General features: G+C 46.9%; 1 protein-coding gene across 9 annotated transcripts in view; it reads right to left on the reverse strand.

Annotated features, from left to right (window-relative positions):
- Positions 1-23,599, reverse strand: part of PAX5 (paired box 5) — a 196,116-nt gene that overhangs the window by 111,799 nt on the left and 60,718 nt on the right. For all 9 annotated transcript variants that reach the window (XM_011939423.1, XM_011939431.1, XM_011939429.1 and 6 more), the window contains one exon: positions 17,259-17,434. In XM_011939423.1, coding sequence (XP_011794813.1) covers positions 17,259-17,434 — 176 coding nt within the window. The remainder of the gene's footprint in view (positions 1-17,258; positions 17,435-23,599) is intronic.

The following is a 23,599-nucleotide window of genomic DNA, read 5'->3' on the forward strand; positions in this document are numbered from 1 at the left end:
TCCGCCCGTCTTGGTCTCCCAAAGTGCTGGGATTACAGGCATGAGCCACCGTGCCCAGCCAACACAAGTATTGTTATTATCCCCATGTTATGTATGAGAAAACTGAGGATAAAGCAGTGGTAAAGCCAAGTAGGTTGGAAATAATAACTTCATATACAAAAGAAGGAAAGCTCAGGTTTGTTTGAGATGTGATGGTAACCAGTGTTCTCAAAGCTAGGAATAAAGGAAAAATCACATAGACTCCAGAGGTAAGCCTTTGTTCACTTTTATTACCACAATCTCCCAAGAGATTACGTGAGCTCAAAACTAACATAATAGGTTGCAAAGTCACAAGCAGGTGATTCTGAAGCTTGTGCTCTTAACCACGACACTATACTACTTCCAGCAGTCTTCCAGGCATGGGTCCCTGACGCACTCACCAGTAGAAAGCACACCTCTGTCTTCTGCCCAGGCCTTTCTGGGCCAGGCATGGGGTCTGCACAATTCCATGCCATCGCTCACCACACCATCCTACCACAGTATCTCCTCAGAATTCCACATTATCTGCCCAAGCCAATCCCCTCATATTGTGAGTGAAATGCAGCCATTCCTCCTGGCAGATTCCCCCTTCCTTGGGACCTCCCACCACTATCTTCACCTACCCTCAACATCCGTAAGCAACACCTCTTTGACTCCACTGGCCTTAGTCTCCATTCCACAGCTCCAGCCCCATGAATGGCCACAGATAGGACCTTAACCTGAAATTTAGAACTCGTCTAAGTCCCTAAACTCCTTCTGAAAGCTTGTTTGTCATCATATTCCTTTCATGCTCTCATCCTGATGAGTCGGCTCTTGCCAGGAACCCTTGAACTACTATAACCATTAGGTAGATAAAGTTATCTGTCCTCTTGGTGAGCCTGAAATGAAAACATCACCAATTCTGTTGCCCTGACCCAAGAATGGTCTGCACCTTCTTAAAAGCATTGACACTGAGCTGTACTATGTGATGGTCTTCAATAAAGTCATCCCATTTGTTTTCATAGCCAAGACATCGGAAAAGAATCAACAAATTCATCTTTTCTCCAAAATAAAAGAGAGGAAATGCAACCACACACATCACAGGATGCCAAAACTCAGAGCTGGAAGGGACCCTAGTGGTTACCTCTTCCAAGTCCCAATCTGACACTTGAAATCCCTCCTCAGTCTTCCTCCCAAGTGGCCTCACTGCCCACAGCAGACACTCTCAGTGACAGAAGATTCACAGCCCAATCCGCATTTAGGCAGCTCGCTGCTTGGAAGGCTTCCTTCAACTGAGATGAGAGCTGCTTCTCTCCAATTTCCACCTAAATCCTGAGTCTGCCCCTTGGAACTACAAAGAAGTCTCTTCTGTTCCTTCTCCACAGGAGCCCTTTTAGATCAGATCATTCTTGTGTATCCACTGAGTTTTCTTTTCTTTTTTTTTTGAGATGGAGTCTTGCCCTGTTGTCCAGGCTGGAGTGCAATGCCGTAATCTCGGCTCACTGCAACCTCTGCCTTTCAGGTTCAAGCCATTCTCCTGCCTCAGCCTCCCAAGTAGCTGGGATTACAGGCATGTGCCACCATGCCTGGCTGATGTTTTGTATCTTTAGGAGAAACGGGGTTTCACCATGTTGGCCAGGCTGGTCTCGAACTCCTGACCTTGTGATTCGCCCACTTTGGTCTCCCAAAATGCTGGGATTACAGGCGTGAGCCACTGCGCCCAATTATGAGTTTTCTTTTCTATAGGCCAGCCAGTTCCACTTCCTCTACAAGTTCCTTATAAGACATATTTGGGGGTAGGGAAGTAGGGTGGTAGGGTGGTATAAGTAAGGAGCAGGATAAATGGGCATTCATGGAAGTATTCCTTCCGTGTGTTCAAAAAGCAAATGTATTCTCTAACTGGTGTCCTTTCATATGTCTATTTTATTAAACTTGTTAATTATGTTGTGCATATCTTCCAAATATCCTTGCCAATGTTTTGTCAGCTTTATTTATTCATTAACAAGAGGGGCATTTTAGTCTCCCCAAAATATCATGGGATTTGTTCACTTGTTCATTGACTTTTTTTGCTTTAAATATTTGAAGACTCTGTTGCTAAGTGCATACAGGTTCAGGAGTGTTATATTTTCCTATAAATTGTTCTTGTTATCATTAAGCAATAATCCTCTTTGTCTTTGAGCATACTTTGGGCCTTAAAGTCTATATCATCTGATAATGAGATTAATCTATCACATTTTATTTGGTTAGTATTCCCTGGTCCGTATTTTCCTGTCTCAGTCCTTGCAAACTTTCAGTACCATTTTGTTTTAGGTTAATTACTAAAAACACCACATTTCTGGCTCTTGGTTATTTTACATGTCTTCTATTTATCTTGCAAATCCAATCTATTTATCGAGACTACTCAAATATTTTTATTTATTTCTATCCTCTATTGTGTAATTTTATATTTTTAATTTACCTTTTTTCTCCCTTACCTTCTATTGGATCCACTAAGTATTCTAAATATTTCTTTTTGCTTCTTCTGGTTTGCACATTATGCATTCTATTACCATAATGGTTACCCTTTAATTGTTATCTTTAATTTGCTCACCTGCATCCTTGACCTAACCCAGCCTAAAGTTTATCAATATATCTATCTTCCTCCTATGAAATGCAAAAATCTTAGAATGTTTTAACTTAGATCAGCGTCTTCCCAATCTTACATATTATTATTGCCTTTTTTTCTACTTTGCTTAAAACCTCCGAAACTATTAATTATTTTTACAGGTGATATTATTTATTGGACAAACCTATTTAGATTATTGTTCATTTATCTATGTATTTGGTTACCATCACTTCTTAAATCCCATTCTCTCCTTTTGTATTTCATATCATTCTTGTAGGCAACATATGGATGAGTCCTTCTGTTTTTCAAATATGCTCTGACAATCTCCCTTTTTTTTTGAGACAGAGTCTTGCTCTGTCGGCCAGGCTGGAGCACAATGGTGAGATCTCAGCTCACTGCAACCTCCGCCTCCCGAGTTCAAGTAATTCTCCTGTTTCGGCCTCCCAAGTAGCTGGGATTACAGGTGCACGCCACCACGCCTGGCTAATTTTTTGTATTTTAGTAGAGACAGGGTTTCAATCTTTTCAATGGTATAGTTAGACCATTCACATTCAAAGTGATTATTGATATAATTGGATTCATATCTACTATGTTTGTAACTTTTCTACTCGTTGAACTTGTTCTTTGTTTCTTTACCTCCCCTCTTTGTCCTTCTCTGGTTTCAACTGAACGTGTCATACAATTCCATTTTATCTCTTCTGTTAGCACTTCAACTATATTTCTTTTTTTTAGTATTAGTACTTTCCCTAGAGTCTGCAATATACGTTTATATCTAATCTAAGTTCACCTTCAAATGATACTATTCCTCTTCAATCGTGTACCTTCTGATAGAATATTCTCAGTTCCTCAATCCTGTCCCTTAGGACATTGCTGCCATTCATTTCACTTATCCATATGTAATAAATCACTCCATACATTGTTATTACTTTACACAAACGGTTACCTTTTAGATCAATTAAGAACAGAAAAATCAAAGGTCTAATTTTACCTTCATTAATTCTTTCTCCAACTCCCTTCTTTCCTTTATGTAGATCTGAGTTTCTGAACTATATCATTTTCTTTCCTCTGGAGAACTTCTTTCAACATTTCTTCTAAGCCAGGTCTGCTGGTGATGAATTTTCTCCATTTTTGTTTAACTGAGAAAGTCTTTACTTTGTCCTTTACTTTTGAAGTAGAATTCCCCATGACATAAAATTCTAGGTTGGTGAATTTTTTCTTTCAACACTTGTAATACGTCCCTCCACTCTGTTCTTGTATGCATGGTTTCTGACAAGAAATCGACTATAATTTTTATTCTTGTTTCCCCATAAGTAAGGTGATTTTTACCTCTGGCTTCTTTCAAGATTTTCTCTTTGTCTTTTATATTCTGACATTTGAATATTATATGCCTAACGTAGATATTTTGGTGTTCTCTGAGTTTCTGCATTTGTGGTTAGCATCTGTTACTAATTTTTTAAAATTCCCAGCAATTGTTATTTCAAATATTTCTTCTTCCTTCTCTCTTCTCCTTCTGGCAACCTAATTATAAATATGTTATGCCTCTTAAAATTACCCCATAATTCTTAGATGTTCTGTTCTGGTTTTCTGGTTTGGTTTTGTTTTTTCATTCTTTTTTCTCTTTGCTTTTCAGTGTGAGAAAGTTTCTATTGTCATATCTTCAAGCTCCCTAATTCTTGGTTTGGCTGTGTCCAGTCTAGTGATGAGCCCATCAAAGAAAGTCTTTATTTCTGTTACTGTGTTTTTTATTTTTCTTTTGATTCTTTCTTAGAGTTTCCATTTCTCTGCTCACAGTACTCATCCGTTCATGTATGTTGTTTACTTTTTCCATTACAGTCCTTAACATATTAATTATGGTCATTTTAAATTCCCTATCTTGGCCGGGCACAGTAGCTCACACCTGTAATCCCAGCAGTTTGGGAGGCCAAGGCAGGCTGATTACCTGGGCTCAGGAGTTCAAGACCAGCCTGGGCAACATGGTGAAACCTGGTGTCTACAAAAAATACAAAAATTAGCCAGATGTGGTGGTGCTGCCTGCAGTCCCAGCTACTTGGGGGGCTGAGAGGGAAGAATCACTTAAGCCTGGGAGGTTGAAGTTACAGTGAGCTGAGATCATGCCACTGTACTCCAGCTTGGGTGACAGAGCAAGATCCTGTCTCAAAAAAAAAAAAAATTTTCCTGTCTAATAATTCCAAAGTCTGAGTCTGGTTCTCATGCTTACTTTGTCTCTTCTTACTTTTTTTTTTCTTGCCTAATATTTTGTTGAAAGTTGTACATGAAGTAACTGGACATATTAAGGTTTCATGCTAATCTGGCAGATCTCAGCTGTAACTCTGTACTCTTATGACTTTCTAGATTTGGGAGTAGCTGTTTGCTCTGTGACCTCAGTTCTCTGAAAAGCCAAGAAAACGTGTTGATTTTCCTTTTGTTCAGCTTTACTTCTTATTGTAAAGATCAGAGTGATGGTGTCAAAACTTCACTTGTCAGAGCTGAAACTGCAAGTCTCTCATATCTTTCTTACTGAAGTACATGATTTAGCAATTCAGCAAGAGTCTGTGAGTGGTAAATTCTCCCTGCCATTATCTGAAAATGTCTTTATTTGCCTTCAGTATTAAATGATCATTTATCTGAGTACGAGGTAATTTTTACTATCTCTTAACACTCAAAGATATTTTCTGTTGTCTTCTGACTTTTAACAATGCTAAAAAAAAGTGCCCTGTCAGTCTAAAAGTTATACTCTCTCTCTGGTTGCTTTCATAATTTTCTCTTTGTCTTTGATGTTCTTCAGTTTCATTGAAGTGTTGCTTAGATGTCTGTTTATTTTTATTTAACTTGCTTGGGATTTAGCATGCTTCCTCAATCTAATGATACATGTCTTGCAACAGTTTTGTTTCATAAAGTCTTAGCTATTATTTCTTCAAATATTGCCTCTTTTCTCTGTTTTTATTTTTCCATACCAACTATTAGGTGTATGTTGAACTTTCGCATGATATTTTGGTTTATCTCTTACCTTTCTCTTTCATATTTCCCAACTCTTTAGCTTTCTATGCTGTGTTCCTGAGAATTTCCTCAGCTCTGTCTCCTCCCAAATCACTAATTTTCTATTCAGCTATGTCTTATCTGGTATTTGATCCATCAGTTGAACTTTTAATTAATTCTGACCATCATAGTTTTTATTTCTAGAAAATTTATTTGATTCTCTTTCTAGTCTGTTTCTTCTTTTTTCATGGCATTTTATTCTTTTATAATGGTTTCTAGCCTTTTTCATCTCTTTAATCATTTTCTAATCTCTTTCAAATTGTGTTATCTTGGGTTCTTGGAATACTCATTTTCCTGATTATGTCTCCTAACTTTCCCTCATTTTCTTGGGTGGGTTGACATTTTTAAATTGTGAGCTTATTTAGTAGTTATTATTTATTCTGTAGGCATGTTGTACATACTAAATTGTGGAAGGATCCAGATGAAACTTTTTTATATGCATCTGTGAGGCATCTCAAGGATTTCACTAATACGCATCCAGTTTTTATGTTATTTCTACTCTTGAATTTTTTAGAAAGTTTTGTTTTTCTCTGAGTCCCATGTAGAATCAAGTTTCCCTACTGCCTCCTTCAGCCTGTAGGTAAAACTTATCTCGTGCCCATTTCATGGAAAGTGCAGCCCTTGCCAGTTTCTAGTTTTTTGCAGGAGCTTTGGTTCCCACTCCCATATATCACACAATTCTAGGGCTACATCTTTTGTCTCAACATCAGCATCAAAACCCCAGCCCCTGTTCACTAGAGCCTATATTGAGAATGCATACCCTGGGCCACCAGGACATTAACTCATGCACTTAAAGTTCTGGTTTTGAGTTGCCTTTTAAGTTCCAATCGCTGAGGAGTTCCCTCTTTTTCTTTCAAAACAAACAAACAAACAAATATATATATATATATAATGCTTTATTGTTTTATTTGATCCAATTGTTTGCAATAGGAGAGCCTACAATAGCTCAGACTTTGTTATAAGAACCAGAAATCTATGTTCTTTTTAAAAAAATAATTCACAAAACAATAAATGTTTATTTTTATTGTTTTTTAAGAGTTTTGTAAGTAGCCGACTTCCTTAATTCAAACTTCCGACACACCCTCAAAACAAACATGGTGTGAGACCAGAATTATCTGTTCTTTTGTCCTTTTTTTTTTTTTGAATTGCAAATATTGGATAGCCTTGTTTGAGGGGAAATATCTCTACTCAAAAGTCAATTCTCACACAGTACCTTTGGCTGCATCAATTGCTGTTACTTTATGCCACATAACACAGCACAGGTGGTCCATGTCACTGACATGTCATATCTGTAAAAATTTCTTGGATGAATGAATGAATAAATGAATGAAAGAACATCCCAGCAAGGGGCAGGCAGCTCTTTGACAATTCACTTGTAATCTTTAAATCCCACAAACACAGAATTTGCCTGTCATCAAAAAGAGTGGAACAAACAGAAGGAAAAACTGTAAACAAGTCAAAATAAAAATAAGTGATGGATTTCCCATTTGTCTTATCACTCACAGAATGTTAGAGCTGGAATGGATCTCAAGGACGACCCAGGGCAATCTCACACCGCAAATGCAAAAACCATGACCCAGAGTGACTAGCCCAAGAGCCATCACTAAAACCCAGAACCCCACGCTTTTCACTATGGCAGCTTGCCCAGGATTCCCTCAAACATCCCCCACCATTACAAAGCAGGAATGACTTTTATTGGGGAGCCGTCCTTGTGCTTGGTCCACAGGAAGACAGACTACTCAGCTGTTTAGAAAATATTTCAAAAGCTACTTAGAAACAAATGGGCATCCCCAGGCAATATTCTTGGCAGCAAAGCAAGTGAAGAAAGCTGAGGTCCCATAGAGTCCATGTAATTTTCATCCTTGGGTCACTTTGAGATGATGACAATAGAATAAATAGATTAAGGGAGAGTATGGCTGATCTAGAGGTACCCGGCACTTCTAGAGATCTAGGGAGCAACAATTCCAGAATAATCCTTGTGACTATCTTATTCTGAAGGCAAAAGAGCATACAAGTTAAATCTTAAGCAGTTCAGTGTTCAGGAAGGTATTTCTACCTCCTGTCCTCCTGCTGGGAACAACTGGGATGAGAAGCCCTGTCCCCTGCCTCTACCCTCTTATAGCTCCCTGCCATGGGAGGAGTCACTTATCCCACTGGTCAGAGCCCAGGACATAAAGTGAGCTGTGCTCCCTGGTGGGTGGCATCACTGTGCCTTGTGGCTCAGAAGCCTTTCTCTGGAATTTCAAGCTTCTACATGCTTCAGGCTTCCCATAGGAAGGCCCAGTTAAGTCCCATCTCTCAGTTCCATCTTCCCCACCTGCAACTGGGTGGGTAAGCCAAGGAGGGTCTGCTCTACAGGGCAGTCAGATTGGGAAATAATGTACCAGAAGCTTCACTTAGGTCTCCTCTAAGGGGTGCGTAATTTAAAGCTAAGTGGTGCTGCCCAACTCAGGTTTTCAGAGCCCCTATAAATGGTTGGGAAGGTATGGTGTGAGTATTCAGGTACTTGTTCAGTACCCAAATCAGTACCTTATCCATTTTCTCTAGGCTGGCAACCCCACAGAGGAAGTATAAGAAAGAAGATTCAAAGCTCCAATCAAACCCCAACTCTTCCTATCCACAAAAGCAGAGTCTTACAAATAGTGTGCCAAGATATCAAACCCTCTCAGCCTTTGGATGACCAGGGGACAAGTGGGGAAGCTAAAGCCTGTAGGCCAGTTGCCTCTGGCCACGAGCATCCTGTTTATCCCAGTGTGTGATGCAAATTCTATGTGTACTATGGTAATTGGGAAGTCCTGAAAAAAAGCACATCCAGCCTACCATCTCCTTCTTTAATCTCTAAAACATATGACTTCTCCCTCCTTCAAGTCCCCAAGTCCCTGCCTACCAAGCCTCCACCAGAGAAGTCAATGCAAACTACGAAATTCTTATTCTCATCAAGAGTTGAGCTCATGCAGTTGATGGTGACCACTGGAGGCACCTTCCTATAGACTGAACCTTTTCCACCTAAGGAGGACATTTTCCCAGGGGTACCCTTTGGGAGGCAGGAGGTCTCAAAGCCCTAAAGCATATCTTCCCAGAGCATCAAGTTGGAAAATCTAAGAAGAGCTACCTGGGAGGGTCTGGGATTTTTCTTAGTTAAGCTGGGCTATCAGAAAGGCTGCTTTCTTGAGCCGCATGGTCACAGTAGCCCTGTCCCTGTAGAAATGCACTGATTAGCATGTGGGCGTCATACTTATCCATAAGACAAGCTCTATACAACCTACTGCAGGGCCTCTAAATGTGCTACTGAGGACCGTGATCATTGCCTAACTGGTCTACCCACTGAAAGCCCATGTGAAAATTTCCTTCCACTCTAAATGTCAAAAAAAAAAAAAAAAAAAAAACCATGGCTTCCATTGAGGAATTGGACTCTTCCCCACTGGTGGACAATGAGAAGAACACAACTGATTGCATTTCCCATTTTGCTTTGACCATCAGGAAGCTCAGAATTAAATTCAAGCTAACTCTAGAAACTATGGGGGACTGACTGGAGATTTGGAGGGTTGGTGGAGGGAAGTGGGAGGAGGTCGGGGAGCAGAAGGGAAAGGAGAGAAGTCGTGCATGATGGGGCCACATTTCCTGGGCAATACTACAGACTGGAGAGAAGTCAGCCCCAGGCAACCATCTTCAGGGGTACAGCAATGTCACTTATACCCTAGCAACAGCCTCCTGGTCCCCCAGCCCTCCAAGTCTCCTCACAGCTGCAAGAATAATCTTCCACTCTGTGTTGGATTGGATCCTGATATTCCCTGATCTAAAATCTCACAGAGGCCTCTCTTTACTCTCAAGATAATACAATCCAAGGCCCTGGCCCCGGCACACAAGTTCCCTCACATGTGGGGGGACTTACACGTCCCCTCCCACCTCACTAACTCACCACATACCACTTTCTGCCACTGTGCTAACCAGCCTACCCCTCCCCCATGGGACCTGGCCCTGAACTCCTGGGCAGAGGAGGCCAGATACTGTCTGGAGGCAGCAAGGCTGACAGCAGCCACCAGTATCCTGGCCCTGGCATCTTCACCAGAACCCCAGCCCTGCTCCATGCACTAGAGAAGTTGGAATCATCCAATGGCCTCCCAAGACCTTGCAGCCCCCACCCCTTTGCTGCTCAGGGCCATGGCTCCTGTGATGCAGACTGACCCTCTCTGTCCACCCTAGTGAGAATTCCTGGGGGGAACTGCCCTCCAGTGCCCCTCCTGGTGCTTTAGTGTAAAAGGTCTTCTCTACCCCTTCCCCTCTTCCCACCAGACCCTTCTCATACTTCTTATCTTAGAATCATTCTTTCAGGTTGGAAAGGTGTGGGCATTTAGATAATTAAGCCCTCTGGATTCTTAAACTTCTAAAACCACATATATGAAAATGGATAGATTCTACTTGCATGCCTCCAGTAGCGGGAAGCTCACTACTTAACAAGGAGGCCCATTCCACTGTCAGAAAGCTTGGGCTATTACTGAGTTCTTTTAGCCTATCTTCTTCCTTGCTCACAACCTCAAGCCTTCTCTTCATCAGACCAAATGGCCCAAATTTCTCCAGTCATGATTCCTAGGTAAGAATTTTCAGTTGGCTCTTCTGTACAAACTACTTTGTCTGCAAAGAAGGAGCTTGGCCCTGAGCACAGCCCTGTGAGGAGAGAGGCAGGGTGAGAGGAACAGAACCAGCTCGGAGGAGAATGGGACAGTCACCACCCTAGACTTCTGTTTATGCTTCCTGAGACCACACTGGTTCATGTGGCAGGGCTGGCACCTCCTAACTCATGCTCAGCTCCTTGCATGAGCAAATTGAACCCCTAGGTTGCATCTTCAGGAAACTATCCATCTCTAAGAGTCAGTGGGTGGCCTGTGCTGCAACTGGGGGTATCCCAGTGGCCGGGGCTCTGGAGCCACGGACGTGGCTTATGATCTTGGCCCCATATTTACTGTGTGCCCTTAGCTAAGTCACCGTACTCATCTCACCAAGCCTCAGCTGTTCTGTCTGCACAATGGGGATGATGGGAGTTGTGACTTGATAATGAGGTGGAGTAAGTGACAGTCTTCTCAGAACAGAGCCAGGCACATCATAAGCAATGAATACACAGTAGCTACAGCAATTACTACAGCAATCAATAAAACCCAATGCATTTATGAGCTCAGATAAGAGACAAGTTGGTGCAGGCCGAATTGGTGCAGGGTCAGTGAAGGCCTCACAGGGCAGGCAAGACTCCTCCAGGGCCTGGACAGGGTAGGTTTTAGAAACAGGCTGAAAGAATGTTCCAGGCAGGGAAACAGTGAGCAGCAGCTTAGAGTGTGAGCCACAAAATTAAGAAAGTAATAACTGTAGTACCTGTCACCAAACGTGCTCAGAGCCTCACCTGGGATTCACACATTCATGCACATACACATGCACACACATGCACACACCAGTCCTGGGAGAGGCAGGGCCATGGGCAGCAGCCCCCTTGGACACAGGAGCAGCCCAGCCTGTGTGGGCAGTGAAAGGTCAGGCCTGGCCACAGCCCAAGCGTCTCGTGAGCAAGCAGAGGGACATGGGGATGGTGAAGGGGTGTGATGGGGATGAAGGTCTGGGGTCGGGGTTTCAAGTGGTGGGAAACCATGAGGGACTTCTATGGGAGGTAGGCTTCAAGAAGAAAGAGATCCAATGGTAGTCGCAGAAACAGGACGAGAGGCAAGAGGTCCCAGTGAAGGTTGCTTCCAAGGTGAGCAGAATACTCCAGGCCACAGATCCCGGGCTCTGGGACACACTGCCCTCAAAGCAGTCACACCTCACCTCTGCGTTCCAGCCCTCTGCAGTTGGGGTGCCCTCCTGTTCCTCCACCCCACTGTACCTGACTTCCTTTCACTGTCCCCCACTTCAACCATCCAGCCCCCTTGCAGCTCTCTGCCCACACCTGCATTCTTCCCTTTGCACAGTCCTTTGCCTGTGCTGCTCCTTCAGCCTAGAATGCCTTCTCCAGCCAGCCATCTGCTATCGCCATAGGGCTGCATTCTGCCCTTCCCTCAAGGCACCTCCTCCAGGAAGCCTTCCCCTTTCTCAGCCTGGCCCACCTGTCTCCACACCCCCTCCTCACCTTCTCCCCTCCTCATGGTGGGACACAGATCCACAATGAAGGAAAATGAGCTCCCTGAAGAAAAAAAAGCACGTCCTCTTTCTCCCCAGGGTACCCAGCCGTTTTTCTGCCTCATGGTTGAGGTTCAGGCCATTCCTGATGACCAAGCTCAATCATGCTCAGAAGCACAAACCAGCCCCTTCCCAGGAACAGGATGCTCACAGGAGAAGGCAATGCTAGAATCCTGTTCGGCCTACCAGCCTGGAGAAGTGCCACCACTGAGAGGGCAAAGCAGCTGATGACAGCAGGAGGCATTTCTGGTGGCTATCTCTGTTAGACAAGGGACAGACCTTCTCCTGGTTTAACCCCCTGTGACCTTTGAACTTCCTGGGAGGTCAGCAGCACGTCCCCTTCCCCAGCTGTCTCTCTGTCTCTGGCCCAATGGGAGGGAGGGCCCTGGCCCGTTCCATTTTGCACCCGTATTGATCTGTTGGCAGCAATGGGCTGGATAATTAGCCAGGAATTAGGGTTTCTATTACAGCCAGGAGGCTGCTCCAGCTGATTTATCACCTGAATAATTTACTGTGATTGAAAGGAAATTAAAATGAACTCCATTTGACAACTGTGAGCTTTTATGGGCTTTAGTGAAGGCTCAAAAGCCAGATTAATAGCCTGGTGTTGGTTAATAGTCTGCTGAGAGTAAATACGGCAGGCTGTGCTCCACGGCCTTCCTGTGGCGGCCAGAGGAGGGACCCGCTGCCACCAGGAGCGCTGCGCCGACGACAACGTCAATGGGAGTTTTACTGAAACAGATTCCACTGCTGGAAACATACACACACGCACGCACATACACGCGTGCGCACACACACACTCACCACCAGCAGCTTTATTTTCTTCTCTTCCTCCAACATGATTTTTACTCACTCCACTTGTAGGGAAAACAGAATTGCTTTTTCAAAAACCATTTTGAAAAGGAAGTGTTTCACTGCTCCAGGAGTGGTCAACATTAACCCCTTCCACCCACGGCAAAGGATTTACTACGTTTCCCTATAAAAGCCAGCAGCCTGGGCCCACCCACCCAGGTAGATCCTGGCGGGAAAAGCTGCAAGGTGGGGCAGGCTGCAAGCTAACAGCAGTAACTGTCAGGACTTCTGCCTTGCCCCATTGAGGAATGTTCTTCCCATGGGGGACAGGGTGGGAGGATCTGGGAGGATGTGGCCTCTCCAAACCTATGGCAAATTCTGAGAGTTCTGGAACAACAGGCAGACTCTGACTGCAATAGGCCAGGTCTGGAAATCAACCAGCCAGAAAACTGGCCCCTGGAATCGTCCTGGACCTGGAGGCCCATGGAACCATCTTGCATGAGATGAAGACAGACGACCCTGAGATGAGATTAGCTCTGCGGTTCAACAATCTCAGAAACTCCCTGAGTAAACAATCTGAAAAAAAATGTTCCAATCTGTATAATGGGGCTCCCAAATCGTGCCCAGCCTGTTTGGCAGGCATTTGCCTTGGGGGTCCAATGAGAGGATGGATGTGAACTGAACGCTATGATGTATAGGTGAGGAGGATCGCTGTTGTCATGTTCGGTTTCAGTTGTTGCTGCTGTTCTTCTTGTTGTCGTCATCAAAATCATGATTACTCCTACCATAGATATGGAAACTGAGGTCCAGAAAAATAGTGCCTTGCTCAGCAGGGCAGAGCCAGGACTCAAATCAAGCTCCTGGACCCCAAGGTCAGTAAGTGCTCTTTCTTCCCCACCAAGCTGCTCAAGGAAAGTGACAGCAAGGCCCCCATCCAGGGCACTAGGCCACAGAGACACAAACTGAGACAGCTCGATCTGCTCAAAAATGGAAGAGAAAGCCAGCTTGCGCAGCCAGCACCTCAGGCCCCCTTCCTGTCACCACCGCCATGCCACGCTGGGGCTCACAGGCAAGGCCTGTGGAACAGTCACCTCTCAGAGAGCTAGCATGAGGGGCCCAAGGAACCTGTACCCTTGACGCACATCCCTTCCCAGCCTGCGGCCCCTTGCTCGGGCGTCATTTGTCCTTAGTGATTGGGAATCGGGCGCGAGGGTATGTCATTCATAGTCCAGTGCCTGTGTGTGTGTGCAGGGCAGCCCCGCCGCCTCACCTTCCATCTCTCCTCATTAAGACACATTACAGGGAGGTGAAGCAGATTAACCAGAAAACACTGGGTCAGTCATTATCCCGCCACACAGTTCGTCTGCAGTCACCGCCTCAGAGCGCACAGTCAGAGACAGGCCTGCAGGCGTGCCCGCTCATTCTGAAGGACACTGAAGATGCTGAGTCCTCACAGAGTTTGTAATCAGGTCTCCTCCCTATCAGACCCCGTCTCTCCATGAGCCTATGGGACCTGTCCTTCAAGCCTCCCATCCAACACTGCCCCCACAGTGCCATTGTCCATAATGCTCCCAACCCAGGTAACGTCCCCCTCTCTGGCTGACACCTCATCAGGACCCTCTGAACAGTCTCTCTTGTACTGTGGGTTCTGACTCCACAGCACGCTGCCCTTGTGAGACTGGGCAGAGCTGATGAGCACCTGGCACTGTGCCTGGCTCTCAGCCCACATTCAGGGAAGAAGTTAGAGGAATGGCACGTGAGCAGGTGAGTGAGTGAATCCATGGGCGGCTTCCAGACCACTCAGGGATGAGGCCCTGCAGGCTACATGGTCTTCCTGGGCACTCTGAGCTAAAGGAGCTATGGTGCAGATCCTGAGTCTCCATGACAGTCATGTGAAACACAGAGGAAGTCTCGCACCAAGTGTCTGCATTAATTAGGGGTTCTTAGAAACATTTGTGCTGCAGAAGCCAGGTGGAGTGCAGAGACCTGGATCCCTTCTCTTCCCCACTCACTTGCTGGGTGACCTCAGACGTGCCCTGTCCTCTCTCTGGGCCTCTAAAAAAAACAAGAGGATTGAAATCTTGCCTCTGTGGTTCCTGTTACCCCTAAAATTACATGATCTCGTCAACCATTAGAAGATAAACTTTCTGGCCGGGCGCGGTGGCTCACGCCTGTAATCCCAGCACTTTGGGAGACCAAGGCGGGTGAATCACGAGGTCAGGAGATCGAGACCATCCTGGCTAACACAGTGAAACCCCACCTCTACTAAAAAATACAAACAAATTAGCCAGGCATTTGTGGCGGGCACCTGTAGTCCCAGCTACTCAGGAGGCTGAGGTGGGGGAATGGTGTGAACTTGGGAGGCGGAGCTTACAGTGAGCAGTGATTGTGTCACTGCACTCCTGCCTGGGCAACAGAGTGAGACTCCATCTCAAAAAAAAAAAAGATAAACTTTCTGGCTGGGCGTGATGGCTCACACCTATAATCCCAGCACTTTGGGAGGCCAAAGTGGGTGGATCACCTGAGGTCCGGAGTTCAAGACCAGCCTGGCCAACATGGTGAAACCCCATCTCTACTAAAAACACAAAAAAATTAGCCAGGCATGGTGTCAGGCACCTGTAATCCCAGCTACTCAGGAGGCTGAGGCAGGAGAATCACTTGAACCCAGGAGGTGGAGGTTGTAATGAGCTGGGATGGCACCACTGCACTCCAGCCTGGGCAACAACAGCAAAACTCCATCTCAAAAAAAAAAAAAAGAAGAAGATAAACTTTCTTCCACATTCTGGAGGGAAGGACAGGCCTCATCCAGGAAGGTTCCCTGATCGAGTCCCCTCTCACTCTCTTCCTGTGTCGGAGAAAATGTGCCTTCTGCCCTCTCTCAGAAGGGCTCTGAGCAGAGCGGGGAGGGTGCTTGTGATGGAAACAGACTGTCCTCCCTGAAGCCCAGGATCTAGAGTGTGTGGGGGCGGCTATGCCCAGCACCACCATAACCATGTCCTATCCAGCAGAGGCATCACTCGACTTGTAGGAGAAAGACTAAAATCCTCACCCCAGTCTACAAGACCAGGCCCACCTCCCCAGCATCACCCCCTGCCCGTCCCTGAGCCACAGCCACGCCCGCTCTCTCCGTTCCTCATTCCTGCCACCTCCCTCTCAACTCAGGGCCTTTGCACTTGCTGTCCTCTCTGCCAGACACTTTCCCTCCACCCCCACACCCCTTCTCCTTGCTCCACCCAAACCCTTCAGGCTCAGCATAAATGCCTTTCCCCCAGGAGGCCACTGTGGCTCAGCCTTTCCTTTAGGCTCTCAGAGAACCTCAGCCACCTCCTCCTCAGCACCAAGCACACCTGTAACCCATGACCCTTCAGGAAATTCTTTTATTGGGATTCTTCCGCAAGTCTGTAAGCTCCCTGAGGGGAGGTCCAAGCCCATCTTGTTCACTGATGTGACCCGGTGCATGGTTCCATGGCTTGTACAAAGTAAACACTCATCATATTTGTTAGGTGAATGCATGTCTTGCAGGATGGCCTTAGGCAAGTTGCTCTGCTTCTCTGGACCTCGGTTTTACCCTCTGAAAACAAAGTGGCTAGAAGGTCTGCAAGAGCTCTCACAGAAACTGCTCAGACACAGACAGACTGTCATAGACAGGTGGCCCCAGAGGCCCTGCTCATCCCTTACCACCCATGGTTCTCTCCAGCACCTCGCCTCTCCATGGGAGCTGTGCAGGGAGCCTACACTATTTGGAATGACTTTTTGGAGAAAATTCAGAAGCATCCTCTAATTAGCATTTAGTGGAAGCTCGGTGCCGCCAGTTCTCACCACTAGTACCAGCGAAGAAAGTGCTACAGAAAGTTATTGTCTGTAGGGTCTCTCTGATTGGCCCACCAGGTGGGAGCTCTTGGCAGTCCAGAGCCATGTCTAGCCTGCAAGGTTACCTGTCAAGCCCCTGGCACACAATGGGTGTCAGGAAATAGTCTTATGAATTGAATCTGGTACTGCAGGGACGTTAGTTAGGCCTCAGGAGCCTCTCACTGGCCCGAGCCTTGTGATCCCATCTCTATAGTCACAGGTAGTGACTACTCCACCCAGGGTATAGCAGACAGCTAGTCAGCAGGGCTGGCTCTCCTGCTTTCTCCCTCTCTTGTAAATAACCCAGGTGGGAGTTTGTGCAATGAGACATTTCTTTATCTCCAGACTTTTGGATTCAGTCACTAAAAGCATGACAGGGCAACCTGGTGAGAGGGCAGACAGTGGGATACCCGCCTGCTCCGTCATTCCATTGTTGATGGCCAGTGAGCCCCCAGGCCACGTGCTGGTTACATATTTCCACCATCACTCTGACTGACAAGATAATGACCCAAGACCACCTTACATGTCCTGGAAGATCATCACACCCTTCTGTCCAAAGAGTCCTTGGAAAGGACACGAGAGCAGCCAGAGAAGTCACCCACCCCCCGGCTGGCCAGCGACTGGAGCCCCAGACAAGCCCTCCCAACCTCGTGGGATGTAGTGACTGCCCAAGTTTGACCAAAAACACTGAAGAGACCTCTCTGAGAAGAACCTGGTGTGCCCTCACCCACACCCTCCTGCCAGATGACTCTGCCTTCAGGAAAGTGGCTGGGCCGGTGTGGCAGTGGCAGGTGTGGTGGGCATGCATCACGGGGCGTACCTGTTCAGGCTTGATGGGCTCTGTGGTGGTGAAGATGTCTGAGTAGTGCTGCCTCTCAAACACGCGGTCCAGCACCTCCAGCTGCTGCTGTGTGAACAAGTCTCCCCGCATCTGCTTCCGGAGGAAATCTCTGCCTGGAAGTGAGTGGCCATTCGGCACTGGAGACTCCTGAATACCTTTGATGAGCAGGAGAGAGGAAGGGTGAATGGAGGTTATACACGTTGCTAAAGAAAGACAGGTCAGACCCTGAGACTACCAAGAGGACCTAACCCCAACTCCCTCCCGACCAGAGAAGACACCAGCAGGGGCTCAGGTAAGGCACCACCTTGCCCAAGGTCACCTGCTTGGTAAATGCAGGGCCAGCCTCCTGCAGCCATGTGCCAGGGACTGTGCAAAGTCCTTTTGACATGCATCATCTCATCTAATCCTCATGATGACCCTCAAAGTAGGTTATTCTCCCCCACTTTGCAGATGAGAAGATGGAGACCTAGAGAGATTTATTGGTTTGCCTGAGGATTTGAGCTTGGGTTGACCCGCAGGCCTAGTCATCAGGTGCTCCTGCCCCTCCTGTCCTAAAGACACTCCTGGGAGCTACAGTTTTTCCCAGAGTTGGGGTCCTTACCCTGGACATTTGCTACCACATCATGTGATCGGTCAGTGAAACACTGTGCTAGGAAGACTGTAGGAAAACGGGACTCTCATACAATTCTGGTGGAAGTGGTAACAACACCTGTGCTAGACAAGGCGACAAATCTATCAAAACCATAAATGCACATTCCCTTCAATATAGCGATTGCACTTCTGGGAATTTATTTTACAGCTCAACTTACACATGTGAGAAGTGATGTATGTACAAGGTTCTTGTAGCAAAAGACTGGAAACAACCCGAGAGTTTATTTGGGGGCGGGGGTTGGTGAACGCAGCCAGGCATACTTGCATAATGGAAAACTGTGCAGCAGCAGAAAGGAATGAGGCTTCCTTCTGTGAATTGATATGAAAAGATCTTCAAGATACATTGTTATGTTAAAAAATAAAAAACAAGGTACAGCACAGCATGTATAATGTACAACCTTTTGTGTAAAAAGGAAAAAAATAAGACTATGTGCAATGTAGATCTCTCCAAAGGATATATGAGAGACATTTACAGTAGTTGCTCATTCAGGGAGGTAGGAAGTGAGTGAGTGGAGGTGAGGGGGAGAGACTTTTCACGGCATGTTTTTCTTTGGTTTGGTTTGGTTTCAGAAGTTTAAATGTACTGCCTATTACAAAATGTAAATTAAGTAAGTATAAGATTAAATTCCCTCTGTGTTCTGTATTGTTAGCTATTCACACTGTAACAGTCTCTGGTGATGAGGCTTACATGTCAAAAGAAATATTATGAATTATCATAAAGAAACAAATGCGATGAAATATCTTCTGTTGAGTCTCAAGCTTGAACTGTTCAAAATAAAATCAAGCACAGAGGGCAAATGTTTCCAGCGAGCAAACGGCCTCGGGGGTACCTCATTCCCCGGGGCTCTCTGGGACCACACTGCTCACACAAGGCTGACCAGAGGCTTTTTGAAACCCAGGCCCAGAGGTGAGGCATCTGGGACATCTTCCTGCAGTCAGGAAGCCCTGGGGAAAACCAGCATGGGTCTGCTCTCATGCTGAAAGGTGCCTTTACTCAAGGCCTTGTCTGACCCCTGCCCCCACCAGCACACTCCTGCCCTAGACTGGACTTCATCCGTCATGGCCAGCTCCCATTCATGTGAGGAATGAGGCCAGACTAAGGAGCATGAAGCAGTGGGATGTGGTGTCACCAAGACTCAGCCAAAAGTCAGTGCCTCCTCAACTGTACTTATCTGGAGACAACTGCAATGCAGGGCTGACATTTGAACAAAGACAGCAGCTTTGCGTTTTGGCCTTTCAGATCCCCTGTAGAAGCCAACAGGCTCAGAGGACCCAGCATCCTCTATAGGAAGGGCCTTCAGAGGCAGCTCACAAGCCCTCTGAGAAAATGGATTCCCCACTAATTCTGACCCAAGAGGATACTGTAGGCTGGGCCACAGCCTGAGTCACCAGATGTTCCCACATGTGGGCCAAGGCAGAAGTTGGTCTCTCTGACCAACGTTCCCCAGCCTGAAGCCTAGGCCCCTCCTCTAGCAGCCTGTGACCCTGGCCTTCCACAAGACAGGTGCCTGCTCCTGCCCAGAGGACATCATCCTCATAGACCCTTCTCCCATCATGGCCCATCCCCACGGGGACCATTCCCACAAGGTCACCAAGACTAGCAGGTATGGGAGCTCATGGCCCAGTCTGTCTGCCCTGCAGTGTTCTTCCATTGGTCAGCACCCACCAAATGATCCTTTTCTCAAAGGTTCTCTGCATACACATGCAAACACACACGCACACCAGGAAAGACGGCTCAGTTTTTCGTACTCAGCTTGGCTCTGCCCAGTCATCCTGGTCCCAGTCACTCCTGCGAAAGCATGATGTTGGCCTTAGTCCCCAGTGCACCCCCAAGTTCCTCCCTGTCGGAAGGGGCACGTCACTTTCAAAAAGCTTCTCCCTCCCCCAGCTTCGGTTATACTTCCCAGCCCGGACCCTGCCAGCCAGGCCCAAAACTCTTAGTGAAGCCTCCCTCCTGTCAGCCATCTCCTAAGGACTCCTGCCGAGGCCTGGCTCTGTCCCCAGCAGGGCAGTGCCCAGCTTCTCCAGCCCACCCAGCTGCTCCATCGGACCCCCTCAACTCTGCCCCTCTAGGGGGCCTCTCCCAGCCAGCCAGGCCATCCTCCCAGAGACATCCTCAGGCTTGATCCCTCTCCCATGGGACTCACGGGCCAGGCTCTTTCCACAGCTCAGAGCCCAAAGCTCAGAGATCCATTCTGATCCACGGAGGGCCCCTGCGGGCAAGGTCACTGTCTGGTCATCCAGTAGAGCCCAGCACAGAGTAAAGGCTCAGGGCACACAGGCCCTCAAGCGTACACACAGCGGGTGTTAGGAGACCCTCCCCCAAGGACACCACACAGACTCTGAGCACAGGCAGCCTTGCTGGACCCGCGCCCCTCTCTGCAGAGTCTCCCCGGAAGCGAACTGGCTGCATCCTGCTCTGTTTCTTTGAGAGTCAGCCACAGCCCCTGTCAACTGAGCCTGTAAGGATATCCAGGCTGCCAGGCACAGTGGCTCATGCCTGTAATTCCAGCACCTGGGAGGCTGAGGCAGGTAGACTTTCCTGGAAGGGCTGTGAGCTGGGCAGAGCCCACCTCTCTGGGCATTCACCCTGTCCCACGATTGCCCTCACCACTCTTGCCCCACCAGCACCTTGCTTGCTTTCTTTACTAGGGAAATAAAGGCAATAGTGTCTGTCATTTCCTTAAGAAGTCTTTGGACACTCCAAAACACATAATCAGTTATTCATTGGTTTAACAAATATTGATAAAATATTTACTCTGTATCAGGTAATATTTTTTAAGTAAATACATTTTAAAAATAAACAAAAACAGGGGATACAGTGATGACCAAGACAAACCTCTCTCTCTACAATCTAGAGAGGGCAGCCTGCTTTAGACAAGTAATCACACGAATAAACATAGGATTACAAACAACTGTGACTGATGCTAGCGTGAAAAGAGAGCATAAAAATATATCTATGTGACCAGGTGTAACGGGGAGGGGAGTGGCCTCCTGTGGGAGGAGTCAGGGAGGTCTCCAGGAGGAATTGCATGGAACAGTGAGGAGTGACCAGGGAAAGGGGGTGGGGCAGAGAGGGTGCCAGACCGAGGAGACAAAGGGCCCGTACAAAGGCCCTGAGAGAAGGGGGTGAAAGGAACAGAGGGAGAGAGGGAAAAGGCCCCAGGAGAATCTGGGAGGGATCGAGCCAGACAACCCCAGAGGCCAGAGAGAGGATCTGAGCCTTGCTGCAGGAGTCTTGAGGAGCTACGGGAAGTGCTGGGGAAACATGTGCCCTCCACATTTCTCAGTCCCAGGGCCCAAATCGCTCGTTCCTTTAGGTCAGGGCATGCTTTCTAAACTCAGCTCCCAAGCCTCCTCTTTTGGTAGGAACTAGGGGCTGGCGGAAGTAGGAGCTTGTATTTGTGGGTGTTTGAAGGTGATACGCTGATTGGCCTGTTAAGCCGCAGGTGATCCAATGTGCCCATATGGAATGGAAACCATCTCCCACGGACACAGGCATTGTTCTTCAGACAGACACAGCCAGAAGGCACACATGTCTCCTCCTCCAGGATTCCTTCCTTCATGCCCCAGCCGGTCCTCCAGCTCCCGTTCTTAGGGCTCTGACCACTTTCTCCCTTATCTTAGAAACCACGTCCCCTGGAGCCTTCACTCCCACACTGTGCTATGAGCTACCTTCGGGGGAAAGGTGGGAGGTAATTCATCTCTCTCTCCTCCAGAGTGAATATCTGTGGAATAAATGAACGAATTGGTACTGCCTGTGACTAGTGTGACATGCACCATCACTCTGCATGTCTGGTCTGAAAATGTCAGGATCCCTCCATCTGACCTCACTTATTCATCATTCTTCCCTCCACCAAGCTGAGTGAGTGCTAATGCCAGGGACACAGTGATGGGCAAAAGCTGACCCAACCATCGTCCTCATGGAGTTATGTCCAGAGGAGGTGGCAAACAGTAATTGAAAATAATCGGACCAGTAAAGGTGCAAGTATCAACCAAGGTAAGTACTCTGAAGGAAAAAGCGCATGGTCCTAAGAGGTCAGGGACCCTCTGTCCTGCCTCTGGTGTGGCACACAGTCGGTCCTCAGTGAGAATGAACCAACAGACAGATTATACGCTCAGAGACAGCTGCAAAAATGAATACCCCAAATCAGCCCCTGCACAAGGGCAGGTCTGAACCTCCAGGCCTCCGGTGTAAGCTTCCATAGCATTTCTCATCTGCACCGTGAAGATGCTGTCTGACTTAATTGGAGAATGTGGTCTTGGAGGCAGGCTACAGAAATGCTCAGACCCATTTTATTCCAGGGAGAAAAGTCTGAACTCACAATGTGAATGGTATGCTTAAATATATGGACAGACATGGGCAAAAGTACAAAGGTATACAGGGGGCATGGTATCTTTAAATCTTTTTTTTCTACTCCAAATCAAATAATATGTAATAGACCCAGTGCTGGGCTTAGTCAACCATGGCTCGTAGAATTAACATTCTGGAAGCTAGCTTCAGGGGAGCAAGGGGCAGGAAGCCCCGTCTCGGGGAGCAAAGAAATGCTGGCTTTAAATTTCAGGTTAAACCAATGTTATTCACAACCCAGCTTTGAAGCTAAAAGCTTTACACAATCGGGTCTGGTCACGCAAAAAGGGAGGAAGCAAAATAGCCTCAGATTCCCATCTGTCAAGAGAAGGCTGTCTCTTGTGTGTCTTAAAAGATCATAAACCCATTGCATTCTTTTCAGAGCACAGCAGATTCGGGGGTTTTGCATTTTTCTTGGAGGGTTCTGATTTGTTTCTTTAAAAATTATCATGCACCTTATGTCTGTAGACACTCACTGGGAGGAAAAATATAAAAACAAACATGAATCTCTGAAATCCCTTCTAGCATCATGGCTTTTGGAATGTAACCCCATCTGGGGGCTGAAGAGCCCCAGGAAAGGAGGCTAGAGCCACCAGGTCAGCCTCCAGCCTTTCTCAGAGTCCAGTTCCTCTGCAGAACCCAGGCCTAGGCCAGAGCCCTTATACAGCTTCCTTCATCCTCACAGCTACTCTTTAGCATGGCAGGGCAGTAGCAGGGCCCAGTGGGAAAAGGGTTGGGAGCCAGCAGTCCCAGCTTCTAGCCCCAGCTCTGCCCTTACTTGCTGTGTGGGCCCAGGCAAGTTCCTCTCCCTCTGAGCCTCAGAGGCACCGACAGTAAGCTAAGGTAGCTGAGTTGATCATTTCTAACCCCTTTCTCCACCAAAATCCACCTGGATTTTGTCTGCTAAGTAGTATTAAATGACCATTGACTTATTTTCCCATTTTGGTGGTTGTGCAGTCTTTATAGAGGACTCCCTGGCTGTAATCCATCCCACCCTAAGAGACTGCCTGAGCCAACCAAGAGGATCCCATTCATTTGAATGAGCACTCATGTGATGAGAGGCCTGTTGGTTGGGGGCAGTGGGAGTGCTAGGGGAAAGTCAGAGACAGGAATAACTCTCTTTTTTCTTCACAGGGATATATTTACTCTTAAACTGTTTGAAACTATGAAAATAGACTGGGCACGGTGGCTCATGCCTGTAATCCCAGCACTTTGGGAGGCCGAGGCAGGCGAATCACTTGAGGTCAGGAGTTCGAGACCAGCCTGGCCAACATGGTGAAACCCCCGCTCTACTAAAAATACAAAAATTAGCCGGGTA

The sequence above is a fragment of the Colobus angolensis genome, unplaced genomic scaffold (assembly GCF_000951035.1).
Source record: "Colobus angolensis palliatus isolate OR3802 unplaced genomic scaffold, Cang.pa_1.0 Scaffold181, whole genome shotgun sequence".
NCBI lineage: Eukaryota > Metazoa > Chordata > Mammalia > Primates > Cercopithecidae > Colobus > Colobus angolensis.